At 39.2% G+C, this 27,332-nt stretch overlaps 1 protein-coding gene across 1 annotated transcript; it reads left to right on the top strand.

The window, feature by feature from the left end:
• The first annotated feature begins 1,034 nt into the window (after positions 1-1,034).
• On the top strand, positions 1,035-27,234 carry LOC133953768 (myotubularin-related protein 7-like). The gene is made up of 14 exons (XM_062387846.1): positions 1,035-1,280; positions 2,142-2,267; positions 5,432-5,594; positions 5,700-5,857; positions 6,650-6,778; positions 7,094-7,228; positions 7,587-7,719; positions 7,908-8,017; positions 15,772-15,897; positions 16,625-16,674; positions 18,365-18,565; positions 19,484-19,618; positions 22,408-22,541; positions 23,644-27,234. Exons 1-14 carry the CDS (start codon positions 1,257-1,259, stop codon positions 23,688-23,690), a joined length of 1,671 nt encoding a protein of 556 aa, XP_062243830.1. The 5' UTR covers positions 1,035-1,256; the 3' UTR covers positions 23,691-27,234.
• The last annotated feature ends 98 nt before the right edge of the window (positions 27,235-27,332 follow it).

The raw sequence follows: 27,332 nt of genomic DNA, 5'->3' as shown, positions 1-27,332 counted from the left end.
ATAGGCACTGGAACGCAGCTGATAAAAAAGGAGAGGTTCCGGAATTGGCTCTGGCACTCACTTAAGTATTTTCCATCATTTAAATACAGGCGCAGATCTGCCCATATATGGTCAGAAATGTTCACACTGAGTCAGAGCTCTACAATGGCTACACTGTGTAAGTTGCAACTTGTGGAGTTTCCAATCATCATTCAAATATTGAAAGCAGCTCCTACGAGACCTCAAGGTAGACCCTGTGTGGCCAGTTGGATGTACTACTACTCTCCAAACTGTGTTATCCTGTTTATACAGACTGAGCCTGCTCTAGGAACAGTGACACCTCAGCTCCATTCACTAAACTTCAATCATGAGCAGGTTATGTCATTAATCCATCAGTCTTTACAGTCACTCTCACCTGGTACCTGAAACAACTTATAGATGGTAGAATGTGCAAAGCATTTTGTTAATCTGTCTTTTAACATTAATATAGTACCTCATGACTGTTAACTATGTTTCATAAAATCACTAGAACATTTTAATTCAGTCATAATGGTCTACTAGTTAATTTAAATAAAGATTCAGGAATGACTTCAACATTAAACCCTAATCGAAAAAAACATATTTGACAGTTTATCCATAACCAACAATAGTAATATCAGGTATCCAAAATAAGTATAGTAATAAACATCAGTCACACAAAAGACGAGCACAATTCTGCCACATTCAGGTCAGACGATAAGTACAAAAAGCTAGAAATGGCCAAGCAGTGATGGACTCCTGAGAACTGTCCTGGTGGGTGTCATTGCATTGGACACTCAATCATGATTTTAAAATAAATCACGGTTTTAGGAAGATAAACACTGAAACAACTTGCAGTATGTAATGAAAGGAATAGCACGCCTGATACTGATATGGTTACTAGCGAATTATGAATAGGCTTCTGCTAATGAAACTTGAATTTTATTTTGAAAGGTAAAACCGGAGGTTGTCGTATTATTCTGGTTGAACTGACAGTAGTGCACCACACAGCTGTACCGAGGCAGAGGCAGCGGAATCCGGCCACCATCAGATGTGTGAGGAGGCGATGTATTCCAGTCTACTAACCGAACAAACCAATTAGAACACCATGGACATTATTTCATGTCTTAGCGACGGAGAACACAGCTCGTCTGGTGACGTGAAACGAGAAATGTAAGCACTGACGATTCAAACTGCAAGAAGCGACTGACTCCGATCGCACTATTCCTTTTCCATCTCCACCATTTTGGTTGTCAGTGATGGAGCACATCCGGACGCCCAAGGTACCAACACTTATTTGAGCACCAATGGCTTTCTATCTCTTTCTATATATTATCTTCGCTACTGCTGCTGGGGTTCTCCTCAATCTGCCTCGGTTACAGACCTCCGATATTAATCAGTGTCTATGTCATCCCCAAACTGACGTCTGTCTGTACATGTGAAACCTGCAGGAAGACGGTCTTTGGTCACTCTGACATATGACATAATATTAAAAACACATTGTGTATCGATACATTCTTCTGACACATTTAACAGATTAGCTAATAGTTATCAACCGTATTAACGGAAACAAAAATCTCTTCCACTTTATCCCTCACGTAGCCGTGAACACACCTGGTGCAGTGGCTTTAAGTTAATTTATTCCCTCTGCCTTAGACGCAGGATTTTAACATTTTTTATTGTTCTTATTAATATAAATATTGTTGATATGTTTTACCATGACACATCTGTCAAATCATGATGTTGCATTGTCCTGCTTACCACCATCTTCCTGCAGTGTGCCAGCCAGGCAAAGGCCTCACCCTTCTCCTCACCACACCATCTTGCCATTGCTTTGAACAGGATATACATTAGCTGATATATATATATAGCTTGATTATGATACTCATTACAGTATCCAATAGGTCATTCATGAAAACATATGGGGTCACGTTTGTTTGTCATTACACACCAGCAGATACAAAAGTATAAGTGTGAATTTTACACAAACTGTAATTAAGTAACCTGTAACCAGGAGAGTCACGCCAGGAAAGACTTGAAGTTGTTATTACAATATAATAATCTGTTTCAGACATGCCATACATTTTAAATGTGTCATTCCATCCCTGGTACTTAGCCCATGTGTATGTGTGTGTCTCTGTTAGGTGGAGAATGTGCATCTCATAGACCGAGCATCAGGCCAGAGAAAAGCCAGCACTGGGACTCTTTACCTTTCTTCCACACACACCATCTTTGTAGAGAACAACCCTGAGACACGCAAGGAGACATGGGTAAGCTGGAAACAAGGCACTGCACATCTGGACCACAATAACTACCTTTAACATTTTGTTTACTTCTGTAATAATATGATAGAGGTTTTTTTCCTGTCCCAGCCTTTGAAATATCAAATGAGTGAGAATCCATACTTCCCCCATGCCACAATGTCTTACACTAGATAGATTTTCATACTGTATTCAGTAACCTGCAATTGATTATTCCTGTATTCGTGCAATCACCAAGAAAAATGACTTATTTGGAGATAAAGTGGTGAATCATGTTAGAAGGAACAGAAATAAATAACTTTTTGAATGTGCAGTCTCCAGAGGCTCTCACAGCAACTGTAATAAACGTAAAACTGATTTAGTGCAGACATAAATAAATACCCTTTTAGGCCCTCTGCAGAGTTTTCAGCCGTTTCATATGTTTATTGCAAACTTAACTGTGCAACATGGTTCCAATAAGCATTAGTACAACACAAGGGTTGTACTCTAAATAACAAAAACACCTGCTGAATCATAGGCCATGAAACAAGTCGTTATTCAGGAATGAAATGTCATCAGTGTACTAGTAACCAATGAAGAATCACATCTTTGCTATAATGGTGTTTATGTGTATGGAAAAAAAATGTTGGTCATTAGATGTTGATATTCAATCAATCTATTTGTTTAGCCCATATTCACAAATTACAATTTGCCTACAATTGGGCTTAACAATGTGTGACATCCTCTGTTCTAAGCCCTCAGCAAGAGTAAGGAAAAACTACCAAAGAAAACATAGAATCCTCAGAGAGAGCCACATGTGAGGGGTCCCTCTCTCAGGACGGACAGAAGGGCAATAGATGCCCCATAGCTGAGCACATCAACAAAATTACCATATATCTACAACATTGATTAGAGGAAACAGTTACTACCGTAAAGGAAAGGTGTGTCAGTGTTGAAAGTATTTATACATGTCTGACAGAGATGAAGAAAGCAGCAGTGACAATTTAAATTGAGGAGATATTGGCAGTAACCTTGGAATATGTGAATATTGTATATCAAGCAGTCTTGTTGTAAACAAATACAAACTGTTGAGAAAAAGTCATCTGGTTTTGTTTTATTATCATAGCCTTGTGATGCCTATTTGTGACTTTTTCTGAGTTTGGTCCCTATGCACTTGTTTATTTAAGTTTTCTTGGGATCAATCTCTCTGTGAGTCTATCTGTATTCAGTTCTTTAAAGAATATAATAATCATATATTCTAATAATAATAGCAATAAATCCTCAATTTGTTTACTTTTCATTATGTTACAAACTGTTTCTTCCAATGAATGTTGTAAATACTGTTATTTATCCGTCGGTCCAGGGAGAGGGATTACTCAAATGTGGCTTTCTCTTGAGGTTTCTAAGTGATGTACCCTGTTAAAAGGGTTGGTAGCTTTTCATTTATTGTTAAGGGGTTCAGGGCAGAGGATGTGGCACCTTGTAAAGCCAAATGATAGAAATTGTGTTTTTTGAATAAAATAAACAAATAAAATTCAAGCAAGCATCCCAGACCTATCATCTCTATCTTAGTCACATGGTGAGATGGTCATTTTTTATTTCAGACCCTTCTAGACTTTCTTCCCAAGCTGTCCATATTTTAATGTTGAATGAGCTGCAGTCAAATATATTTCTTTTATTTTGGCGACAGCACCAAATTGCACAGTTTTTGCCAACCATTTGTCCGAAAAACTGGATAAGAAACGCATCCAAGGATGTAAGATTTAAGCCAACAGGATTTGCAGAACCAGAGAATACAAATTTCAATCAGCTTATGTTAAAAAAAAAGATATCGCAGTTAAAGTAACCGTCTACTTTTTCTTTGTCTTCTTCAACACATGGCTTTTACTGCCCATTAGAAAAGCCTAAGAGCTTCCCCACAAACTCATTTCAACACTTCTTCCTGAATATTTCAGATCACAAGACAGATTACACAATATGTGATATTTTGTTTATGTGCACCTCTTGAGGTTAGGTTAAGTTATTCATCTGAGAATATTAGAACATGTGTATTGTTGTCAGAGGTGGGTAGTAATGTTTAACATTTACTAAGCTACATGTACTTCAGTGTTTTTTTCAATAAATCGTACTTCTGACAGTAGTTTTGCAGAATAATTTTTTACTCCTACTCAGTTACATTTGTGATGAAAATAGGTTACTTCTACTCTGTTACATTGGGTCACTAACTTCTCACAAATGTTTCGTGTCTATGATCTACATATTTACACACAGCTGAGCTGGTGCAATGATTTTCCTACAGGGACTCCCGGGCCACACTGGCTGCTATGTGGATCTGCTGCGTGTCAGATTGTCTGTTGTTCATAAAGGCAGTGGATCTGCAATGTTGGGGTATAGGTGTGATCACTGCATTTCCTTGAATAAAAGTACATCTATATACGCAGCTACTTGCCAGTAAACTACTCTATGAAACTATGCCTTCATAGAGTAGATCAACTATGATCAACTAAGATCAACTATGCCGATCTTGTTAAAACAAGATCAGAAAAAGTGCAGACACGCTTGAGTGCTTTAACTTTAAAATGGTAGAGGAAATGTTGCAAATATTTATGTTTGTGACATATTCATCAGGTAAACATTAGAACTTTGGCGAAAGATCATTTTCACCATCTATTCAGCTGTGAACCGTGGAGAAAATGTCTGCATCTTCACATCTTGCGTTATAATGAGGTCAACATTTCAAAGTTATATTTTAGTTTGTTTGGAAACTGATTGCATGTGCACACACAATGCAGGCTGCATCGAAGCCTTTCCTATGAGAAGTCAGTCATGTTTTGTTCTTGATGTTTGAAAGCAAACAGTGCTTAATAGCATATATCTTGGCATTTGTCTTGTGTACTTTACATTGTTATTACCTATTAATATCCTGTTCCAACCTTTATATATACAGTCTATGGTTCCAACGCAATACACTCTTAGGAATTTACTTGGGTAGTTTTTTATGAGATACATTTTTACTTTTACTCAAGTACTTATTTGTATGAGTACTTTTACTTTGACTTTAGTCACTATAATTATAAAGTAACAGTACCTTTACTTGAGTACTGTTTCTGTTTACTCTTCCAACCACTGATTGTAGTATTGTTCATGTGGTGAGGACCTATATCTGTTTACACAGTCCCCTGGTGTTTTTTCAGGTATTGCACAGCATGGTGAGCAGTGTGGAGAGGCTGCCCGCTACCCCTGCAGGAAGTCAGCTGGTCCTACATTGCAAAGACTTCCGGGTCTTCCAGATCCTCATCCCACAAGAGAGAGACGGTTTGGATATTCATGCCTCATTGGTCAGGTTGTCACGACCAGGTGTGTGTATGTATTTGTTTGTGTAAGTGTGTTAATGTTTATTGTGTAAATGAGTGAGTTGAACAAAGCTGTTGTTTTTAAAATGACTCTCCTGTCCTCTCTCAGAGAAGTACAATGAGCTGTACTGCCTGTCCTTCAATCCCAATTTGAACAAAGAGGAGAGAGAAGAGTCCTGGACTTTTGTTGATCTTGTTGTCGACTACAAGCGGATGGGAGTTCCGAATAATCTGTGGGTCACCACAGCAGCCAACAGTGAATATAGGGTCAGTCTATTTGGGATAAGTCAGTCAATTAGATGTGATATTTTTAAAGAGATAATAGTGTATGCAGGGAGATTATATTAATGGTTAAATATACACCTTATAGAAAACAGAGTGGGGCCAAAGTTATACCTCTACTAAAGCCCTTGTTCTATTTGACTTTATGGTCTGTTTTAGTTTACTGGCAGTATTTCTTCTGCTAAGTACAGTGAATATGCTTTGTACCTGGGGCATTCGCAAGGTCATAGATAAGAGTGAGTGTCTGAAAACATAGGAAAAATACAGGCTTTATAATTAGCACTATTATGTTGACTATAATAATGGCAGTGATTAGGGGTTGTAGGCTGATATGTTTATAAATTCCAAATATGTAAAACAACAACAGGTTTACAAGTGAAAATATTATTGTCACACACTATTCCTATTCAGTATTTAATTTAATTATTGTTCATATAACATGCCTCCTTCCTGCCTACCTCTCCCTCCTCTTCTCTCTTCACCTCAGTGAAGCCATCCGACCCTCTTTACACAACTGCCTTTATATTTGTATATAAATATATATATATATATATATTCTTCAGTAGAAAGTAGAAACTTGTTGAGTGCCACAAACAAGCTTTGTAAGGCATAAATATTTTGATAAAAAACTGAATAAACCAATCTTTATCCCGTAGTCTTCATTTTCAAAATTCTCCCCTCATACAAGGTGGACAGGAACTTAGTCCACAATAAAAGGTCTCATCATCAGAAAATCATTATTTCCTTGAAGGTAAAATATTTGCCCCTCACCCCCAGGTATGTGATACATATCCCTCAGAGCTCTTTGTTCCAAAGTCGGCAACACCCGCCATCATCGTGGGAAGCTCAAGGTTCAGAAGTAGAGGAAGATTTCCCACTTTGTCCTACTTCCACCAGGATACACTGGTCAGTGTGACACACACACACACACACACACGTTTGTTCTTCTATCTTAGTGAGAACCCTCAACATAATACATTCCCTAACCCCTTACACTAACTTTAAACATCCAAACTAAATGCCTTACACAGCCCATTGAAAAAGTGAGAATTGATCAAAATGTCCTCACTTACCAAAAATGTTCTCACTCTGTGGGGTCTATGCTTAAAATGGTCCTTACAATGATAAAAGTACAGGAACGCACACATACACATAAAAGGAATATTGAGATTATAATCATATTGATGATAACAATGATGTGGATAATATGTCGCCCTAAAGGCAGCAGTGTGCAGGTGCAGTCAACCACTGTCAGGCTTCAGTGGACGTTGTCAGGAAGATGAGATGATGCTTCAGGCTGTTATGAAGTCCAACCCTGGTAGTGACTACATCTATGTTGTGGATACCAGGCCCAAGGTAACACCTTCCATAATTTATTCAGTCCCTCACATACACCCAGAAAGCGCTTTTTCTAGACTACTTGATGACCAATCAAAGGGCTTTACAGTACAGTTTTTGCCATTCCCACACACTTTCACATGGTGTATCTATGTGTAATACTTTTTTCCTTGAGAACAGCACAGCAACCAGGGTTAATTTGAGGTTCAGTATCTTGCCCAAGGACAATTCAGCATGCGAAAGGGGAGGACTTGGATCGAACCAATAACCTTCTTGTTGAGGACGGCCTGCTCTACCGTAACAATATGTATATATATATATTACATATTCATACATATTCATTATTCTATTTTTGTTTATGTGTGTGTGTGTCCAGCTTAATGCCATGGCAAATAGAGCAGCAGGTAAAGGCTACGAGAATGAGGATCACTACACCAACATCAAGCTGCAGTTCGTCGGCATTGAAAATATTCACGTGATGAGGAGTAGCCAGCAGAAAATCATTGACGGTAAGGAGAAGTTTGTGTGTGTGTGTGTGTGATTGTGTGTGTGTTGAGGAAATAATATAAAGCTGCAGTGTAAAATGGAGACAAGGAAAAGACAGAGTTAAGAAGAGCAAATGCAAAGACTTCCTTCAATAATGTATTGTTGTGTTCATGTTCCCAAGTGTTTCTCTCTCTCTCTTTCGTTCATACAGTGGGCGAAATGCGATTTCCATCAATGACTGACTTCCTGTGGGGTTTGGAGAATTCGGGTTGGCTCAAGCACATTAAAGCCATACTGGATGCTGGAGTCTTCATTGCCAGGGTGTGTACATAGTCAGAATTAATCCCACACACAAGCACAAACACATTTTAAAAACTGGAAATGTCTGATTGGGATTATGAACTATAAATGCCCTTCAACTTTCCTGAAAACTGCTCAACTGATCAACTTGACGTTAACCGCAACCAGGGACATGGGTAAACTACCAGAGGATGGCAGCCTTAACAGCGGGTCCAGTTATCGGATCCGTGCCACAACTGCTCAACCCAACCAAGTGCCAGCTCAATCATCACAAAAGGTTTCAGTTACAACACACATCAATGCCACCACTCACCTCTCCTCCAGACTGCACTGGATGCCTTTGGCTGAGTCAAAAAATCGCTGAACATGAAGGTTGAATTTCCAACCTATACCAGATCCAGAACAATGAGCAAATCTTGGTCCCAATGGCCGCTGAGGCCTCCTGAATCCCTGACACCACACCAGGCTTCCCGGGCTTGGTCCCTCTGTATCTACAAAGCCGGAGCTGCCGATGGACAGCTCGTCTCTTCAGGAGGACCCCTGGCCCAGGCTTGGATCCATAACCAAGGCACGGATGTGTTCCACACCCACTCCTTCGGAGTGTTATCCGGGGGACAGCTGCAACTAACGCTTACTTTGATAATTGATTAACCTGTTAAACTTTTCAGATTAATTGAATACAAAAAAAAGCTACATCCGAATAGATGCAATAGTCTGCATCTATTCAGCTGTCAAAAACAATCCTTGGAGGCTCCTGCCTCTTTACACCTGGCTCTCATCAGCCTGCGCTGATAATAGTATATTTTTCGTCTTACTATATTGCCCTCCCAAATCTGAATGTATCTTCGTTACTGAATTGGCTTTCTAACGTTCCATCATTATCACCAATTATGATAAAGATGTACTTTTAGGGGACTTAAATATTCACATCAACAACCAGACTGACCAATTTGCCTCTGACTTTCTTGATCTTATCATCTTATCATACTTTTGACTGTATTCAGCATGTCTCTGGCCAAACTCCTCAACATTTTCATACTCTCGATCTAATTGTTACATATGGATTTAACTCAGGAAATTTCCAGACTATAAGAATGCACGTGTCTGACCATGCAACCAACCTTGTTAATGTACCCTTAGAGTCTGTGGTTTCTAAACTGTGAAGCCCACGTCATTTTTGACTCATCATTCCACAGACCATTTAGAATTTCTGTAAAACCTTTCAGGCTACTCGATAACTTGATCCACTAGATTTCGCAGATCCCGTGTAAGATCTGGCCAAAAGATTCTTGCAGTAATGTGCAGATACTCTCGACTCTCTGGCTCCACTTTAAATGTCCATTTCCCGTACTGCCTCAACAAAACAATCACCGTGGGTTATGACAGTGTACGGCGTATTAGAAGGGCATGTCGACGTGCTGAGTGGAAATGGAAAAAGTTGAAATAACAGTGCCACTTTATTATCTTGAAAGAGTGCTTAAAAAATTTAAAAACAGTGTTAAAGATGAAAGGTCGAAATATTTATCATGTCTTCTTGCCACAATTCCTCACAACCTCAAAGTATTATTAAGGACCATTAACTCCCTTACTCAACGATCCCCTGATCACATTTGAGAGATGTGATGAATTTCTGACCGTTTTGTTTGATAAAGTTTCCAGCCCAAATTGTGCCTTCCCTGTTTATGCAACTAACAAGAGAGTAAAGTGCTTCAGATCTTTAATTCTTTTAATCCAACATCCCAGTCTGGTCTCCTGAGGATGATTAATAGCATGAAATCCTCTTCCTCCACCTTAGATATTTTACCAACAAGGTTTTAAAAGAATTTTCTACTTTTTGTTTCTCCTGACCTTTTAACAATATTTAACTATTCTTTTTCTTCTAGTGTAGTTCTTACTTTGTTTAAATCTCCTGCTTATATATAATTATATAACCATTTCAAAATTACCATCTCCTGGCAAAGTCTACTTTATTTAAAAATGTTCATCTAGCTCTTGCATGCATCACAGTACAGAAAATGATTTTTTTTTAAGTTATTAATGATATTAGGATGAACTCAGATTCCAGCCTTTGCAAAGCACTGGTGCTACTCGACCTCTCTGCTGCATTTTATACTGTGGATTATGGTGTGCTAATTAATCGACTTGAAAACTGGGTAGGCGTGACCGGGACTGCTGTTAACTGATTAAAATCCTACCTTAATGGCAGATATTTTGTGTATCGATTGGGAATGCTTTCTCCAGCTTCCAGACATCACATTTGGCATTCTCAAGGATTAGTGTTTTCAATGTAAATGTTATTATGCCGACGATACCCATATATATCCATCCTTAAATCCACCAAACCTCTCCTCAACCGCTTCACATACAGCTTGTCTTGCAGAAATAAGGTTAGAACACATCTTCCTTATGCTGAACACTGATAAAACCAAAGTTGTGGTGTTGGATCAAAATCACACAGGGATGCTGTAATGAGTTCTTAGCGTCCCAGGGTCTACAGCGCATTAGTCTTTGATTCATACCTGATTTCACAAAACATTTTAGCAATATCATCAAATCAGCTATTGGTCAAACTAGGAGTATTTCCAAAATTAGATAATTTCTCACATTCAGTGATGCACAAACTGTTATTCATGCTTCTGTCTCCAGCCATCTAGATTATTTTAACTCATTATTTGCAGGACTGCCCCACAAATCTATCAACCATCTCTAACATACAAATCCTCCAAATACCACTGCCAGAGCTCTTACAAAACTGGAAAGTATAAACACATCATCCCCATTCTCTCCTCATTGAACCTGTGACACTCAAAATTGATTTCACTACTTTATTGCTAGTTTTAAAATCTCTAAGCAGCATTGGCCCTTCTTATATCACTGATCGTCTACTACAGGGGTGGGCAATTAATTTTCCAGAGGAGCAACATGAGAAACATGGACAATTGTGGAGGGCCGGACCAATAAGTGAACTTAATTCTACTCATATTAATTTGATGAGCTTCTACAGATAAGAGTAAATGTTATGGTTAGGCAATGAAAAAGTGAGGCAGGCAAAGTAATAACGCCAACAATATATCACACTTTAATCAACATTTACAAGAACAGTTGTGAACAAATAATGCAATTTTTTTGCAGTATTCCAAACATCAGCTTTAAATTAACTGTATACAAAGCGCTATTACTATTTGCATATAGTCTAATTACCCCATTTGCGTTTTTTTTTCTTGTTAAGTGAGAGATATCAAGTCTGTTCATGGGCATGAACAAGTGCACTGAAGTCAGGTTGAATATCTGAGGTGGATATGCGAAGGACAGCTGACAGGTGATCATCAAACGTTACACCCCACCCCGTTCACTCCGCTCTGCTTCAGCCAATCAGCTCGTTGCTCCCTCACTGCGAGCTAAACAATCATCAAAAACACAACTGTTTTCCGTCCTGGCTCCTAAATGGTGGAATGAGCTCCCCATTGACATCCGGACATCAGAAAGTCTACACATCTTCCGCCGAAAACTAAAAACATACCTCTTCCGACTTTACCTTGAATAAAAATAAAAAAAAAACTTTTTGAAACTAACACTTTAGTAGCACTTAAATGGCACTTACTTATAGCACTTTGTAGTTTTGCTTTATTTGAAGAAATTGTATTTTCTTGATTCTTGTCGTCCTTGGTATCAATCAATCAATCAAATTTTATTTGTATAGCCCATATTCACAAATTACAATTCATCTCATAGGGCTTTAACAGGGTGTGACATCCTCTGTCCTTAACCCTCAGCAAGAGTAAGGAAAAACTACAAAAAAACCTTTTAACAGGGTAAAAATATGTAGAAACCTCAGAGAGAGCCACATGTGAGGGATCCCTCTCCCAGGACGGACAGAAGTGCAATAGATGCCACGTGCAGGAGAACATCATCAATAATCAAAGTCTCTAGCAGCATTGATGAAGCACAGTCCATGCTCAGCAACCATCTAGACCACGATCCACCATCCAGACCAGACGCCACTTCAGTCCTCAGTCACCGTCCACCGCCGCCCACCAGGAGGACCCATCACAAGCCACCACTGCGGTCCTGGTCCACCGCCCGTGCCCAATGCCAACGCGACACAGGGTCCGCCACCAGCACCACGATCAGCCCACATGACTCAGAATCCGCCACACTGGATCCAACACCGCGACCCCCGGTGCGCGATCCACAAACCGTAATCCATGGTGAGGCCCTGGATCTGCGGGTGATAAAGCAAAGGGATTCCGGGGAAGGGGGATAGGGATGGAGAAGAGGAAGGAGAAGCTGGAAAGAGAAGCTCCGTGTGTCATGTGTCATAAAATAGAACAAGTAACGTTCTGGCGCACTAATTAGCTCTAACTATAAGCTTTATCAAAAAGGAAGGTTTTGAGCCTACTTTTAAACGAACAGATGGTGACTGCCTCCCGAACTGAAAGTGGTAGATTATTCCACAGCCGAGGGGCTTGATGGCTAAAAGCTCTGGCTCCTACTCTACTTTTAGAGAATTTAGGGACGACAAGTAGGCTTGAATTCTGGGAGCGGAGTGCTCTAGTGGGTTTATAAGGTATTAACAGCTCTTTAAGGTATAAAGGCGCTATATTATTAAGGGCCTTGAAGGTGAGGAGGAGAATTTTAAATTCTATTCTAGATTTAACTGGAAGCCAGTGTAGCGATGCTAATATTGGAGAAATGTGCTCTCTTCTCTTTGTTCTCGTCAGGACACGTGCTGCGGCATTTTGGACAAGCTGTAGAGTCTTTAACGACTTCCTGCTGGAGCCTGATAATAATGAATTACAATAGTCCAGTCTCGATGTAACAAAGGCGTGGACTAGTTTTTCTGCATCTTTTTGTGAAAGGACATGTCTAATTTTTGAAATATTACGCAAGTGGAAAAAAGCGGTCCTAGAAATTTGTTTTAAGTGACTATTAAAGGATAAATCAGGATCGAAGATCACTCCCAAGTTCCTGACTGTTTCATTGGAAGCAAGGGCAATGTCGTCTAGCGCAGCTATATCATTAGATAATGCATCTCTAAGGTGTTTGGGGCCAAGTATTATAACCTCTGTTTTGTCTGAGTTTAATAAGAGAAAATTGTGGGTCATCCAGGTTTTTATGTCCTTGAGACATGTTGGAAGTTTAGTTAATTGATTACTTTGTTCAGGTTTTATTGACAAATATAACTGGGTGTCATCCGCATAGCAGTGGAAATTTACCGAGTGTGTCCTGATAATGTTTCCTAGTGGAAGCATATATAATGAGAATAAAATTGGGCCGAGCACTGAGCCCAGAGTATGTACCCTCGGGTTTGAATGCACTTATTGTAAGTCGCTTTGGATAAAAGCGTCAGCTAAATGAAATGTAATGTAATGTAATCATCAGTGAGAGAGGATCAGTATCTGGATTTGTTAAACTTCATCACAGAAAATGTTTGTTCACATGTCAGTAGATCCAAAGAGACGTGGCTTCTTTCAGAGATGGCATGTGGTTGAGAATGTTACCCTCCAACTGGCTTGAAAGAAACTGCAACTTTCTCATTAAAGCCTTCACCAGGCTGTACATTTCATGTGCAAATAGGCCCTTGCCTTGCAGTTTGGTATTTGGTTCATTCATTAATGCAGTGACATCAACAGCAAATGCAAGATCTTCCATCCAGTCTGCATCTGAGAGATCTGGGCTGTCCTTGCCTTTCTTTTCACAAAACTCTTAAATCTCTGCTCTCAGGTCCCATACTGTTTTAAGCACTTTGTCCAGACTGAGCCATCTGACAGCTTTGTGGTAGCCTATGTCCCCATGTTCAGTCTCATGCTCTTCCAAAAGTGCAACAAACTGTCTGTGATTCAGCTCTTGCCCTGATAAAGTTAACTAATTTAGTTACAACATCAGTAACATGATTCATTTTTAGCACTGACTTAAACAACACCTCCTGATGTATAATACACAGGGTTCATACACATTTTGACCCATGGATTTCCATGACTTTTCCATGACTTTCAATATCTTTAAACCAACTTTCCATGACCAGACATTTTGTGAGATCTCAGTGTATACATGCTAAAGAGTCTATATTTAGTATTTAAGCTAACAATGAGAATTTCAAAGCATACAGTAAACCTTTAATTACACAAATGAATGAGACAATAGTTTGATTGACGTCTGTTGTAACACATGGCATGTACTTTTCCATTTGTAGCCAAGCATGGTTAAATCTACACTTCCCTGGCGTAGTGCATTATCTCACCTGCTTCCCCACTGAACATTTCAATTAGTATGAGATAGTACGCCTGCTTATATTTTGAGCGTATTTCTTTTAAAAGCATATGAATTGATTAAAACTCAGAGTAAATTAACGACATGAAAATATGAATATAACAAATCTCCATGACTTCTCCAAAACTTTTGGGATTACAGTTTTTCAAGCACTTTTCCAGGACTGGAAATAAACATTTAACAATTCCATGACTTTTCCAGGTTTTTCATGACCATGGTTTAATTTCCCTCACTTTATCTTGCATCCGCTTCAAAAGTCGTCCCTTTTATTGACCGCATTGCTGCCAGCTCCTCAGTAATCGCAAAGTCTTTCGTCATCCCACGTACAAAGATGAGTAACTGGGCTGTGTCGCGGACATCACAGCCCTCATCCAGAGCCAAGGAGAAAAAGTCAAAATCGAGATTTCCCGCGATGTCCTCGATCCTTCTCGTTACGTTTCGTCCGTAAAAGTCTCTCCGTGCTTTGTCTCGTAATGCCGGTTCAAATTGTAATCCTTAAAAAACAGCGATCTTTTCTCCACAAACTAAGCACACGGCTTTCCCATCGATATTTGTTGTCTTAACGTGGGCTGATATTTTGCGGACTTTAACAGCTAACTCCCATCTCTTCTTAACTCCGTTCGCCAAAACATCATTAGCTCGCGGGCATTCAGCATGTACGTCAGGTAGATGTTAAAAAAAGGCACCTTCAAAAAGAAATGTTGTTGTATTCTTTGCATGATGTCCACCTATTTACGTGTGATTCCTAATATTCCTTTGACCTCACGCGGGCCGGTCACAGACAGCCAAAGGGCCGGATGCGGCCCGGGGCCGTACAATGCCCAGGTCTTGTCTACTACAATACCTGCTCATGATCTCAGATCTACAAATTAACTGTTGCTCCAGGCCCCAGTTTAAGGAGTGAAACTAAGGGAGGTAGAGCGATTTCAGGAAGGGCTCCACGACTATGGAATAACCTTCTACTTGGAATCAGACTAGCTACCTAGCTGTCCTCTTTCAAATCTTGTTTAAAGCCAATGTTTTATAAAATGGCTTTTACCTAGATTTCTTATGTCCTTTCTGTATGTCATTTTGGGGTTTCTTTGTTTGTGAAGCACTTTGTAAACCAAAAGTTTATTATTATTATTATTATTGTGTTTTTTAAGAAACTTAATAATACAACTATTTGTGACCACCTTAGGGCTGGATTGACTCACATATTTAGCCATCATGCCTCACCCATCCTCACTACTTCCTTCAAAGTCTGTTTATGCGCTTTTTAAAGGATTTTATTTATATTTATCATTATTTATATTAGAATTTCAGCATTTAGTTTATCAGGAACATCATTAATCATTAATCTCAGTCTCTATCTATCTATCTATCTATCTATCTATCTATCTATCTATCTATCTATCTATCTATCTATCTATCTTTATCTTTATCTTTATCTTTATCTTTATCTCTATCTCTATCTCTATCTCTCTATATTCTCTCTCTCTCTCTGTCTCTGTCTCCCTCTCTAGGCGGTGGCTGATGAAGGAGTGAGTGTGTTGGTCCACTGTTCAGATGGCTGGGACAGAACAGCCCAGGCCTGCTCTGTAGCAAGTATACTGCTGGACCCATACTACAGAACCATCAAAGGGCTCATGGTAACACACACACATGTACATAATACACCCACGTTTGTACGCTTGACTAATCCACCCATCATCCACCCGAAATATTTATTTTCTCAAATGAGAGACCCGCATCCGGAAAACAATTCCACTCCACCTCTACTGGTGATACTTCTTAACTGTAACTGGCATATTACAGTTAAGAAGGCTGGTTTGTAATAAATTCACATTTGTTCAGTTTTTTGTAAAACTGAAATTGTAACAGGTATATGCATAATAACAGAGGCCCTCTGGCGACATTCCTGGAAAAAAACGATGTTGCATGGCCATGACTCATTAAATCTTTGGAACATGATAAATAACTAGGGGACACGAGATATGAATCTGTTCTTTACTAACAAGACCTGGCAAACTGAACTGAAGAAGCCTCGTTTATGAGATATGAAACATTTAACTAAATCAATCAAATTTTGTTTGTATAGCCCATATTCACAAGTTACAATTCGTCTCATAGGGCTTTAAAGCCCTATGTGAGGGATCCCTCTCCCAGGACGGACAGAAGTGCAATAGATGCCACGTGTAGGAAAACATCATCAAGATTAAAGTTTTTAGCAGCATTTGATGAGGCTAAACATCCCGAAGGACAACCCCAACATGACAAGTGACGAGTGGATTAGAGATATGCGTTCCACAGACAGACAGACAGACAGATAGATGTTTGTGGAATTTGTAGGTCGATTTCTGTTTGCCTCCCTTCTAGGTGCTGATAGAGAGAGACTGGGTTTCCTTTGGACATAAGTTCTCCCACAGGTCAGTTACTGTCTGTAGAGAGTAATTATAATAACTGTGTGTTTAATTTTCTTAGACAAGGTCAACCTATTCTCAAAAAGTGGAATCTGCAGTTCCATATTTTTCATGCATGCTATGATTACAGATGTACCTGTAAGACAAACACTAGGCTGATATGCAAAGCTTTCTTTGCAGTTGTCTGCAGTCTGCATTTAGAGAAGATCCTATAAGATATGAGTTTGTGGTTTAACGTTTTGATTTTTCAATCGTGTAATACTAGTTTAAGTCACATGTTTACTGTTGGACAACAATAAAACATGTTTTTGTCATTTAATGAAAAGGAAATTTTACTTTATTTTGGTAAGTGTCTGTGACTGACGCCACGGTTTGGAAAAGCAGAAAGAAAAGAACGATGGCAGAGAAAGGAAGCCAGTAGTAGTGCTATGATGAGTTTATTATTTGGAAACTATTAGACAGAGTGTGACAGGGAGAGAAAGTCAGAAACACAGAGAAGATCGCTTAGGTTGAATTTAATTTCTAAGTCAAAAAATCTCAATGATGCAGTCAAAGACCGTCTTTCATTTTACTATCCAGTAGTTTAACAATGTTTAAACAATGTTTAAATAATTCGAATATAAACTGGCCATTCTAAGGTAAAGCACAAAATCAGTTGTACAATTTAGATTATCAGACACTAGTGAAAACATCAATAGGATTATTTTATATTCAATTTCTGCCAATAGATCGCTTTCACCTCAATCTTACGCACTGGACCTTTAACTGTCCTGCATTTTAGTTTGTCAATTCCTTTCATTTTGCTTTAATTTTCAATCTGTTAATGGACTATATCTTCTCACTTACTTCTCACTTTCTTCACTTAGCACACCCGAACCTCATCACAAATCAGTTATTGGATTTTTGCCTGCTCACTTTGGATTTGTATGCTTGTGTATTACCTTCGCATATTTCAGTAAAGACCTTGATTTTGCCTTATCATTTGACTTCCTCAGTGTTCTCTGCTTTTGAGTTTTCCAGCTTTGTTACACTTGTTATCAGGGTCACCCTTTTTGTTTTAATTGTCCATGTCCCATCTGCTAACATGGAGGAGGTGTGGTATATAGTTTATATCACAACAAGCCACCAGGAGGCAATATAGATTTGTTATAGCCTCAAGGCTTTTTTAAAAGAAACTCTTCTCTCTGTAGTAGGGACACTGTGTGGGTCAGGACTGAGACTCTCACAGGTCCTTGAAGAAAACCTGCTAGAGAACTTTCCACCTGAAAACTGAGGCATAGGTTCACCTTTCTAAGAACACAATTACACTTTGTCATTGGATCTTATTGAGAGTAGCTTGATGGGTAATAGTTTCATTGCACTTAAATCTACAACACAATATAGCAATACAGTGCGCAAAGTGAGGGCTGCTGAATATATGTATCTTTTTTTTTACTGACTTTTGAATCTATCTGTTATTACATCCTAACAAAAAATACAAATAATAAGAACAATGAACATATAAATATGAATTATATCATAAATTAAACATGGCTTCCCTTATAGGCAAGTCAAAGTTTCTGTTAAGCTAGAAAATCACTATTATTATTATAGACATATACACGTTATACTTTACATCAAAGATAACAATTCAACGTACAGGATGTTTTGCAGAGCGTGTTGGGGTGGGCAGTAAAGTGAGCACTCTGTCATTCAGGTACACCCACCTGGACGGAGATCCCAAAGAGGCATCCCCTGTCATTGACCAGTTCCTGGAGTGTGTGTGGCAGCTTTCAGAACAGTTCCCATGTGCCTTTGAGTTCAACGAACACTTCCTCATTTCCATACACTCACATGTCTACTCCTGTCAGTACGGCACCTTCCTGGGCAACTGCCAGAGGGAGCGCAGGGATATGAGGTAGGACTGATGTAGACACTAAAGACTAAAGAAGCTTGTTCAAATTTCAAAATAGAGCTGAACAGTGTGGTTATGGATTAAAAATCGTATTTATTTACTAATTTAAGATTTTCAGCTATAACCTTCCACAGTAGATTAACCACAATCAATGAGAGAGCCTGTTTGACATCTATATTAAATACCTTAAATACCTAAGTTTTAAGAAAAACATGTTTTATTCATGTCAAGGAGAAGTATTACACTACCCACAATCCTAATGTGTAATGGTGACATTTCTAATCTGTGTAGCTCATTGTTAAGTGTTTACACAGTGAATAACATGTTGGTTCATTAATATCAGAGTGAGGTGCTTCACTATTGTAAATTGCCTCGACGTGTCAAACTAGTGAAGCTCCAATAATTCCACGTCTGTCCTTGACAGATTATCACAGTCGGCCAGCTCCTTTTGAATCAATCATCAATTGTTTTCTTTCCATATCATTGCAAGGAGGCATGTGATGTGAAACACCTCTCTCTGTTATCAAAGAACCAGGGATTATAGGTAGCCCTTCGTTCTGTGTTTCATTATGGGAGATATAGACCATTATTACATTACATTATATGTCATTTGGCTGACGCTTTTTTCCAAAGCGACTTACAATTATTACACTCAACAATTATGAGTGGCCATTTAGGGGTTCAGTATCTGTTTGTTCTCCTATAGACCACTCAAAGTACGTGAGTATTCATACAGTGCATCTATTTGCAGTACTTTATCTATCACAAATCAATCACACAAGGTACAGGGTAAACTTGGGGTTCGGTGTCTTGCCCAAGAAGACTTCAACCTGGAGGAGCCAAGTTTCGAAACATTGACCTCCTGGTTAGATTGAATGATTGTATTAATGGATAGTATGCGTGAATGTGGTTTGAATGCAGGCTTCGTGAGCGGAGTCACTCCTTGTGGCCTCAAATGTGGAAGGACAGAGGCGAGTACACCAACCCCCTGTACAAGGCAGAGCTAAGCCAAGGTCAGGTCGTCCTGAGACCCAACACCGCCCCCTACTGCTTCAAGTTAGTCACAGCAGTAAACAGGTTCTCTCTTGTCTCCCTCCTCTCTCTAACCCTCTTTCTTCTCTTCCCTCATTTCTCCCCACCCTATTTTTTTCCATTGAATAAATGTATTAGTTTGCAGGGAACTTTCTCTTCGGGAAAAGATTTTAGGAGTCTCAGGGGTAAACTTTGTTGCATCAGAATGCAATACAATTGAAATAATGTCACTGGCTTTGCCACTTCATGTGGACTTTTGGGCTTAAAAACAGTGGAATGACCTTGTTTCAAGTTAAATGTCGCTTGTGGACACTTGGATGACAACACAGGAGCAGTATGGAGGCAACAATTTCTGTTGTTTTATTATTATGAAAAGGTCACCAGTTACATTAACATACAGTGCCTTGCATAAGTATTCACCCCACTTGGACTTTTCCCCATTATGTACTGTTACTAACTGGAATTCAAATAGACTTAAATAAACTTTTTCCCATTTGATCAACACAACATGCATAGTACTTTGGAGGTGCAAAATATATTTTATTGTGACACAAACAATAATGAGAACAAAAAGTTGTTGTCTGTTAGGTGCATAAGTATTCACCCCCCTGACGCAATACTTGGTAGAACCCCATTTCGCTGCAATTACAGCTGCAAGTCTTTTGGTGTATGTCTCTACCAGCTTTGCACATCTAGAGATGGAAATGTTAGTCCATTCTTCTTGGCAAAAAAGCTGAAGCTCAGTCAGATTGGATGGCGACTGTCTGTGAACCTCAATTTTCATGTCTTGCCATAGATTCTCAATTGGATTTAGGTCTGTGCCTTGGCTGGACCATTTTAAGACATGAACAAGCTTTGATCCAAACCATTCCTTTCTAGCTCTGGCTGTATGTTTAGGGTCATTGTCCAGCTGGAAGAGGAACCTCCGTCCCAGTCTCAAATCTTTTGCAGACTGCATCAGATTTTCTTCAAGGATTTCCCTGTATTTAGCTCCATCCATCTTACCCTCAGTTCTGACCAGTTTGCCTGTAGCTGTTGAAGAGAAGCATCCCCACAGCATTAATGCTACCACCACCATGTTTCACTGTTTGGATGGTGTGCTCAGGGCGATGGGCAGTGTTGGGATTCCGCCACACATAGTGTTTTGCATTGAGGCCAAAAAGTTCAATTTTGGTCTCATCTGACCAGAGCACCTTCTTCCACAAGCTGGCTGTGACTCCCACGTGGCAAACTCCAAATGGGATTTATTATGGTTCCCTTTCAACAACGGCTTTCTTCTTGCCACTCTCCTTCCATAAAGGCCAGATTTGTGGAGTAGACTACTAATAGTTGTCCTGTGGACAGATTCTCCCACCTCAGCTGTGGATCTCTGCTGCTCCTCCAGAGTAACAATGAGCCTCTTGGTTGCTCCTCTGATAAATTTTCTCCTTGTCCGGCTTTTCAGTTTGGGTGGACGGCCTTGTCTTGGTAGGTTTGCGGTTGTGCCATATTCTTTCCATTTTCTGATGATAGATTTTATGGTGCTCCGTGAGATGTTCAAAGCTCTGGATATTTTTTTATAACCTAACCCTGCTTCATATTTCTCGAAGGAGCTCACCCTGACCTGTTTGGTGAGCTCCTTGGTCTTCATGATGCTGTTTGTTCAGAAATTATCTATAACAAACTCTCAGTCCTTCACAGAACAGGTGTATTTATACTGAGATTAAATTGCAGACATGTGGACCCTATTTACCAAGTATGTGTCTTGCAAATGTGTGTTGTGAAGGCAATTGGTCGCACCAGATTGTTTTTAGGGGTTTCACAGTAAAGGGGGTGAATACATATGCACTCAACACTTTTCAGATTTTTATTTGTAAATAATTTTGAAATCCATTTAATATTTTCCCCCACTTCCAAATGATGGACTATTTTGTTTTGGTCCATTACATAAAATCACGATGAAATAAATGTTAATCTGTGGTTATACCATGACAAAATGTAGAAAAGTACAAGGGGGGTGAATACTTATGCAAGGCACTGTAAAGAACTTCATGGGATGTGTAGTAGTAAGTCTCTCTCACTCGCACATTTTTGGTCATTTTCAATATAAACCCTGTGTAAAACCACTTGAGTAGCTGCAGAGCTGAGGCTGATCACTACCCACTGCTAACAACTGACAATCCAGAGCAATACAAATGCTTACAACATTTTTCCTGGTTTCTATCTCTTCTCCCCTATTCTCCACTGACCTATACTCTTCCATTGTTCTGCTCCTGCCCCAACTAGTAGAGGCGGATGACTGCCCCAACAAGTTTTTTCTCTCTCTCCATTTGCCAGAGTGCTTAGTCATTGTGGGAACTATTTAGTTTCTCTATCATTTTTATGGTTCAGACTTACTTTTTAAAGTACATTGAGATAAAGTACGTTATTATTTAGTTCTATACAAATTTAATTGAAGCAGATATAACTGACATATACTCATAGTTATAATAGTATTCTTAGTTCAGAAGAGGATGATAAATATGTTTGACAGTTGAAAACACAAAAAATATAACTGCCATATGTATTCTCATTCCAAAATATAGTAATAGTATAGCAATTTATTGTGTATATTTTATTTATGTAAGACTGTAAATATTATGTAAATTACTTAATTAACAAAAAACATTAAATATTCACCTTTATCCTTCTTAAGAAAAGAGAATGCGCCACTGTTTGTCTGTGCAGTAGATATATTATACAAATAAGAGGGATAATAGTAAAATAAATACATTACAAAGTATTACATTGTATTTCTTATATAAATGTATAATCTTATTTTCTCCTGTTTTAAGAATGTGGAAAGGTCTATATAACTACATAGAGAAATCAATGCCTCCTCGCCAAACACCTTCTGACTTTGCTATGAGGGAGGACTCCCAGCAGCTGGAGGAGGAGCTGACTTATCACCAGGAGGTACCTCCAGAAGGTACTTTCCACCACCATCCGGGCTACAGATAAGGCATACAAAAGACAAAAGACACCTACTGTTATGTCACCTCCATAATCCCAATCTGACATCAATCTCTTCATCTGAGGATCTGAGAAACTCTCTCTGACATCCTGACCCCAAGACATCTACTTCTTTGCACAATGAAACTCTCCCTGATCCCATTTGTGCAACTACATTCAGTGAGTCATCATGGTCTGTATATATATATATATATATATATACATATATTTAATGGCTTTCCTTTTTTCATGATGACCACTCAAAGTGCTTTACAGTTCACCATCACACACATTCAAGCAGTGCATCTATGTGAAGCAATTTCTTTATCATGCATCAATCATACACTGTCTGCACCACAAATAGGGGCAACTTGGGGTTCAGAATCTCGCTCAAGTTCACTTCAAGACGGAGAATGGAGGCGACAGCGATGGTTCTACCGACCTTCCTGTTAGTGGATTAATCATCTGCAGCACAGTTTTTATGAAGTCTCCACTTTTCGACTGAGACACACAATGAGTGCTCATAGTTATCTTTGTCCCAGCAGCTCATTTCAGAAGTCTGACCATGATAAATATTTATACAACCTATGTTAAAAAGAAAATATATAAGATTTTAAGTAACCTGCACATCTCTCTTCCAAACTGTCATTTGAAAATGGAAACTTCACTTTTCAACTTTTGAATCAAACAATCACGAATATTCATATATTCTTGATTATTCAGTGATGGAGAAGGATTAAATATAAATTATAATATTCACAAAGATAACAGAACTTTCTTGTGGAAGAATTATATCAGACAAGTTATTATTCCAAACAGTTTCACCAATTCTGGAGGGAAACAGTTGAATCAGCTGCTTTACACTAGGATTTTCCAAACAAAAGGGTGTGTCATTTTTATCTCAAACCAACACAGAAAGGGCTCTGTTCAAACGGGAAGTTTGTAAGAAAAAAACTACTAACTAGGAGATAATCATGAAAAGAGTGGTTGTTTTCAATCACGGTAGTGAAGTCTATTATCAAGTTAATGGCAGATGTCTGAGCTAAGTGAAGAAATGTCTTGTTCTTTCCTCCCTGCAGAGGATAGCAGCCCCGAAAGGGAAACCAATCATGTGGGAGAAGATTGAGGTTACACAGAGGGATAATAGATACTGTGGCCCGGACCGACCAACCACTTACACAGACCCAATCAACAGCCGTACACAGGACAAAGCCTCAGAACCAGCACCCTGCATTCGCCCTGCCGGTAAAGCCACGCTCACAGCTTAAGTGTCAGGACCCTGAAGACCTCTCCACCTGCAGGGGCCATGGAGTCGTGACCTGGAGGCATGGCTGACCTCAGCAGCCGCTCGTCTGGCGGTCGGGACTACGGCAATGAGTAGGTCCTGGAATGAGGATGTCCGCACTGCTGCCTGACTGGAAATAAGTGAGCCCAGCCGCCTGGCTTGAAGGTAAAAGAGGAAGACTTACAAATATATAAATTCACACACTAGGAGGGAGGTATAGGGAAGGAAGAGTTGCTAGCTTGTCCCATTCCTTCTTGGACCAAAAGGAGTCTCAGTGAAATTAGGTGAAACCTCACTATCTGATTATCAGTCTATCTTTGTTTTGAAGGCATGGGTAGACTCTAGTTGGTGTTTTTATGTTTTAGGTACCCTCATTTGTGATAACCTTTGTGAGATTGTTACATGATTGTTGCATGATACATGATACTAGATTGGGATGATGTACGACACACAGGCTCCGTGAGGGGAGAATCTGATAAAACACAGAGTAGGACATACACACACACACACACACACACACACACACAAACACACACACACACACACACACACACACACACACTCACACACACACACACACACACTTAATATAAGAGGAAGTAGCTCAATAGGGAGAAGTGATTCAATAGTGGGAAGTAGCTGCATAGGAGGAAGTAGCTCAATAGGAAGAAGTGATTCAATAGTGGGAAGTATCTGAATAAGAGGAAGCAGCTCAATAGTAAGAAGTAGCTCAATAAGAAGAAGCAGCTCAATAGGAACGTTTTTGGTAAATTGATTCAGCACCCATATTTTACAATCCTATATAAACATTTAATTAGTTTCATAATGATTGGCAAATGTTTATGGTTAATAACGTGCATGATTGTTTAACAATTATGATAATTCTTAATACGAATGTGTATCTCAGTCTCACAATGCTATTTCTTGAATTTTTTATTAAATATATACAAATAAGCTAAATCCATCATGGCAGACAGTTATGGTCCAAAAGGCTTTTTGTAGAACACATTGAGCTGGACATGTGTCTGAAATTACAAGTCAATCCGACAAACTGTGTGAGGGTATTGGCCTGTCAAATGTAATAGCGCCACGATTCAATACAATTTTATTTGTATAGCACCAAATCATTTTAGAAAAACCCAACAGCTACCAGAATGAGCAAGCATTACTTTGACTGTAGAGTGAATGATATGGTAGGCTGTTCCAGCGGCTTGGAGCGTAAAAGCTAAAGGCACTTTCACCAGTTTTTGTTGAGACCAGGGGAATAACCACGCAGCCTGTTCCAGGTGATCAAAACAGTTCAGGTGTTGCAGAGCTATCATATGAGTAAGATATTGAGGTGGCACACCATGTAGAGTCCTAAAAAATGAGCGTGACAACTTTCAAATCAATTGTAAAGTTTTCTGGAAGCCAGTGTAACAACTTCAGCACTGGTGTCATATGGTCATATTTCCTTTTTCCCTATTAAACTCTAGCAGCTGCATTGTGGAGTAGCTGCAGCTGATCCAGATGCTTTTAAAGGTCCCTGTGAGCAGTGTATTGAAGGGATTTACCCAACTGGATATAAAAGCATGGACATTTTTTTCAGTGTCTTCCTAGGACAAAAAGCTCCTTACTTTTGGCAATATTTCTTAATGATGAAATCCAATTTAAATGATGCTGTAGTTGAGGCTCTGGAAAGTGAGGTCAGTGCTCAGAATGACCTGGACTGTTTCTGACCCATGTGACACTCCAGAGATAGTAATGATAATTTAAGAGAGATCTGGGGCCTCATTTATAACCTTGCGTATGAACAAAACGGTGTCAGAAAGATGCTTATGCCACCTCTTACGCAAACATTGGGATCTATAAAAACAAACTTGATCGGAGAATGTGATAACTTGTGGGGTAACTGTGACCCATAAGTATGAACATTTTGGAAAGGGGAAAATGACGGTGCAGATGTGAAGTGGTGAATTGAAACAATCCTCTGCCACTCAGGGGTCGACATGTAGCTTAAGAAAAGTAAAATAAAATATGTGAGCTCAATCCAAAGTAGAGCGATGATCTTAAACTATAATGTTGACTCTCCTTAGACACTTTTATATAATACAAATCCTTTCCGTGATGGAGATAAATTAAAGATCAAATAAATGTCAAATCATTTGTCTGACCAGTATGAACGACCTAGGGACATGTCTTCACCAGAACAAAATGTGAACAAAAATATTCATGTTGGTAACAAAGGCTGGACTGCAATATTTTTAATTTTTGTGTGCAATATACATTATGTCAAAGGCATTAATGTTTTTTCAGTATACTGTATAACATTGTACAATAATCTACCCTCACATCCACCGAATTCCTCAGACGAGAATGTGTCAATCATGAGCTCCTGTTTAACCAGTCAGATGTGAAGTGAAGTTTCAGATGTTATGTGAGAACCCTGATCAGACCTGGTATAAACAAGCATGTTGGGTGTCTGTCTTCAGCAAGTGTGTTCACAGCTACAGGCAAAGACCATATTGCTCAAGATGTTTGGCACTCCATTTAATCACACACTACATCTTACACAGATAATGTTAGCTGAATTGGAGGTCCGTCAGTGTGGACCAGGCCACATTCACACTGTTAAAAGAATGTGGCTTCTTGCATCCCAGACCACCTCTGATGCAGTCTGAGCCATCAACCAAACATATGCATGTTTATGCCAGGTGTGAACAGAGCGCTAGAGCTTACTTATTCAAGCACTTTGTCATGTCACTGTATTAAATGCCTGAAAATGAAAACCTATTGTGGCTCTATGTAATGCTTTAATGGCGGTGACTGGGTGGTGAAGAATGCTCTTTTTCTATTTTGAACAGGCTCTTACGTGAAGTTCATCGTAAGGCTTATGTTACAGTTGAGCAGTGAGTATCACCTGTGGTACTAAATAAAGAGAGTGACTCATTTATTTTTAGCACATTTATTGGTATGAAGTCCAATTTGTAATTATCGCCTGTAAGAATAAAGTCATGGAGATCACCTACACACTCAGCAGAGAACAAACATTTGTTGTGGATTCAGAGCTGTGGAGCAGTGTGGTTATACAGCTGAACTGAATTGGAAAACACAAAATCTTCCTACACTCCTGCAGGAGCTGACGCGGTGGTGTAACAGTGATGTGATGACAAATGTCAGCGCTACTGTATGTGACAACACTTACTGTATCTAATGAGCTGTGTCTGTGGCTCCACTCCCTCATAACGTGAACATTTCACTGTAGCCTGTGGTGTGTATTTATGCGTGAGTGTGTATTCTGTATTTACCAATGTAAAAGAGCTATTAATAAAATCACTGTTAAAGGGAAAGAACTGCAACATTCCGGGTCTTTGGCGTGTCAACAAATATTAAATATTTCTCACAATCAGAATCTTGCTGGCAATTGTTATCCATTACCTGTGATGTGTTGAGACCGTATTCTACAACCAGCATTAACTAAGATTTTTACTCAATACCCAACAA

Source organism: Platichthys flesus, chromosome 5 (assembly GCF_949316205.1).
Source record: "Platichthys flesus chromosome 5, fPlaFle2.1, whole genome shotgun sequence".
In the NCBI taxonomy this organism is placed as follows: domain Eukaryota; kingdom Metazoa; phylum Chordata; class Actinopteri; order Pleuronectiformes; family Pleuronectidae; genus Platichthys; species Platichthys flesus.
Note: the sequence above shows the minus strand (reverse complement) of the source record. Positions and strands in the feature narration are given on the sequence as shown.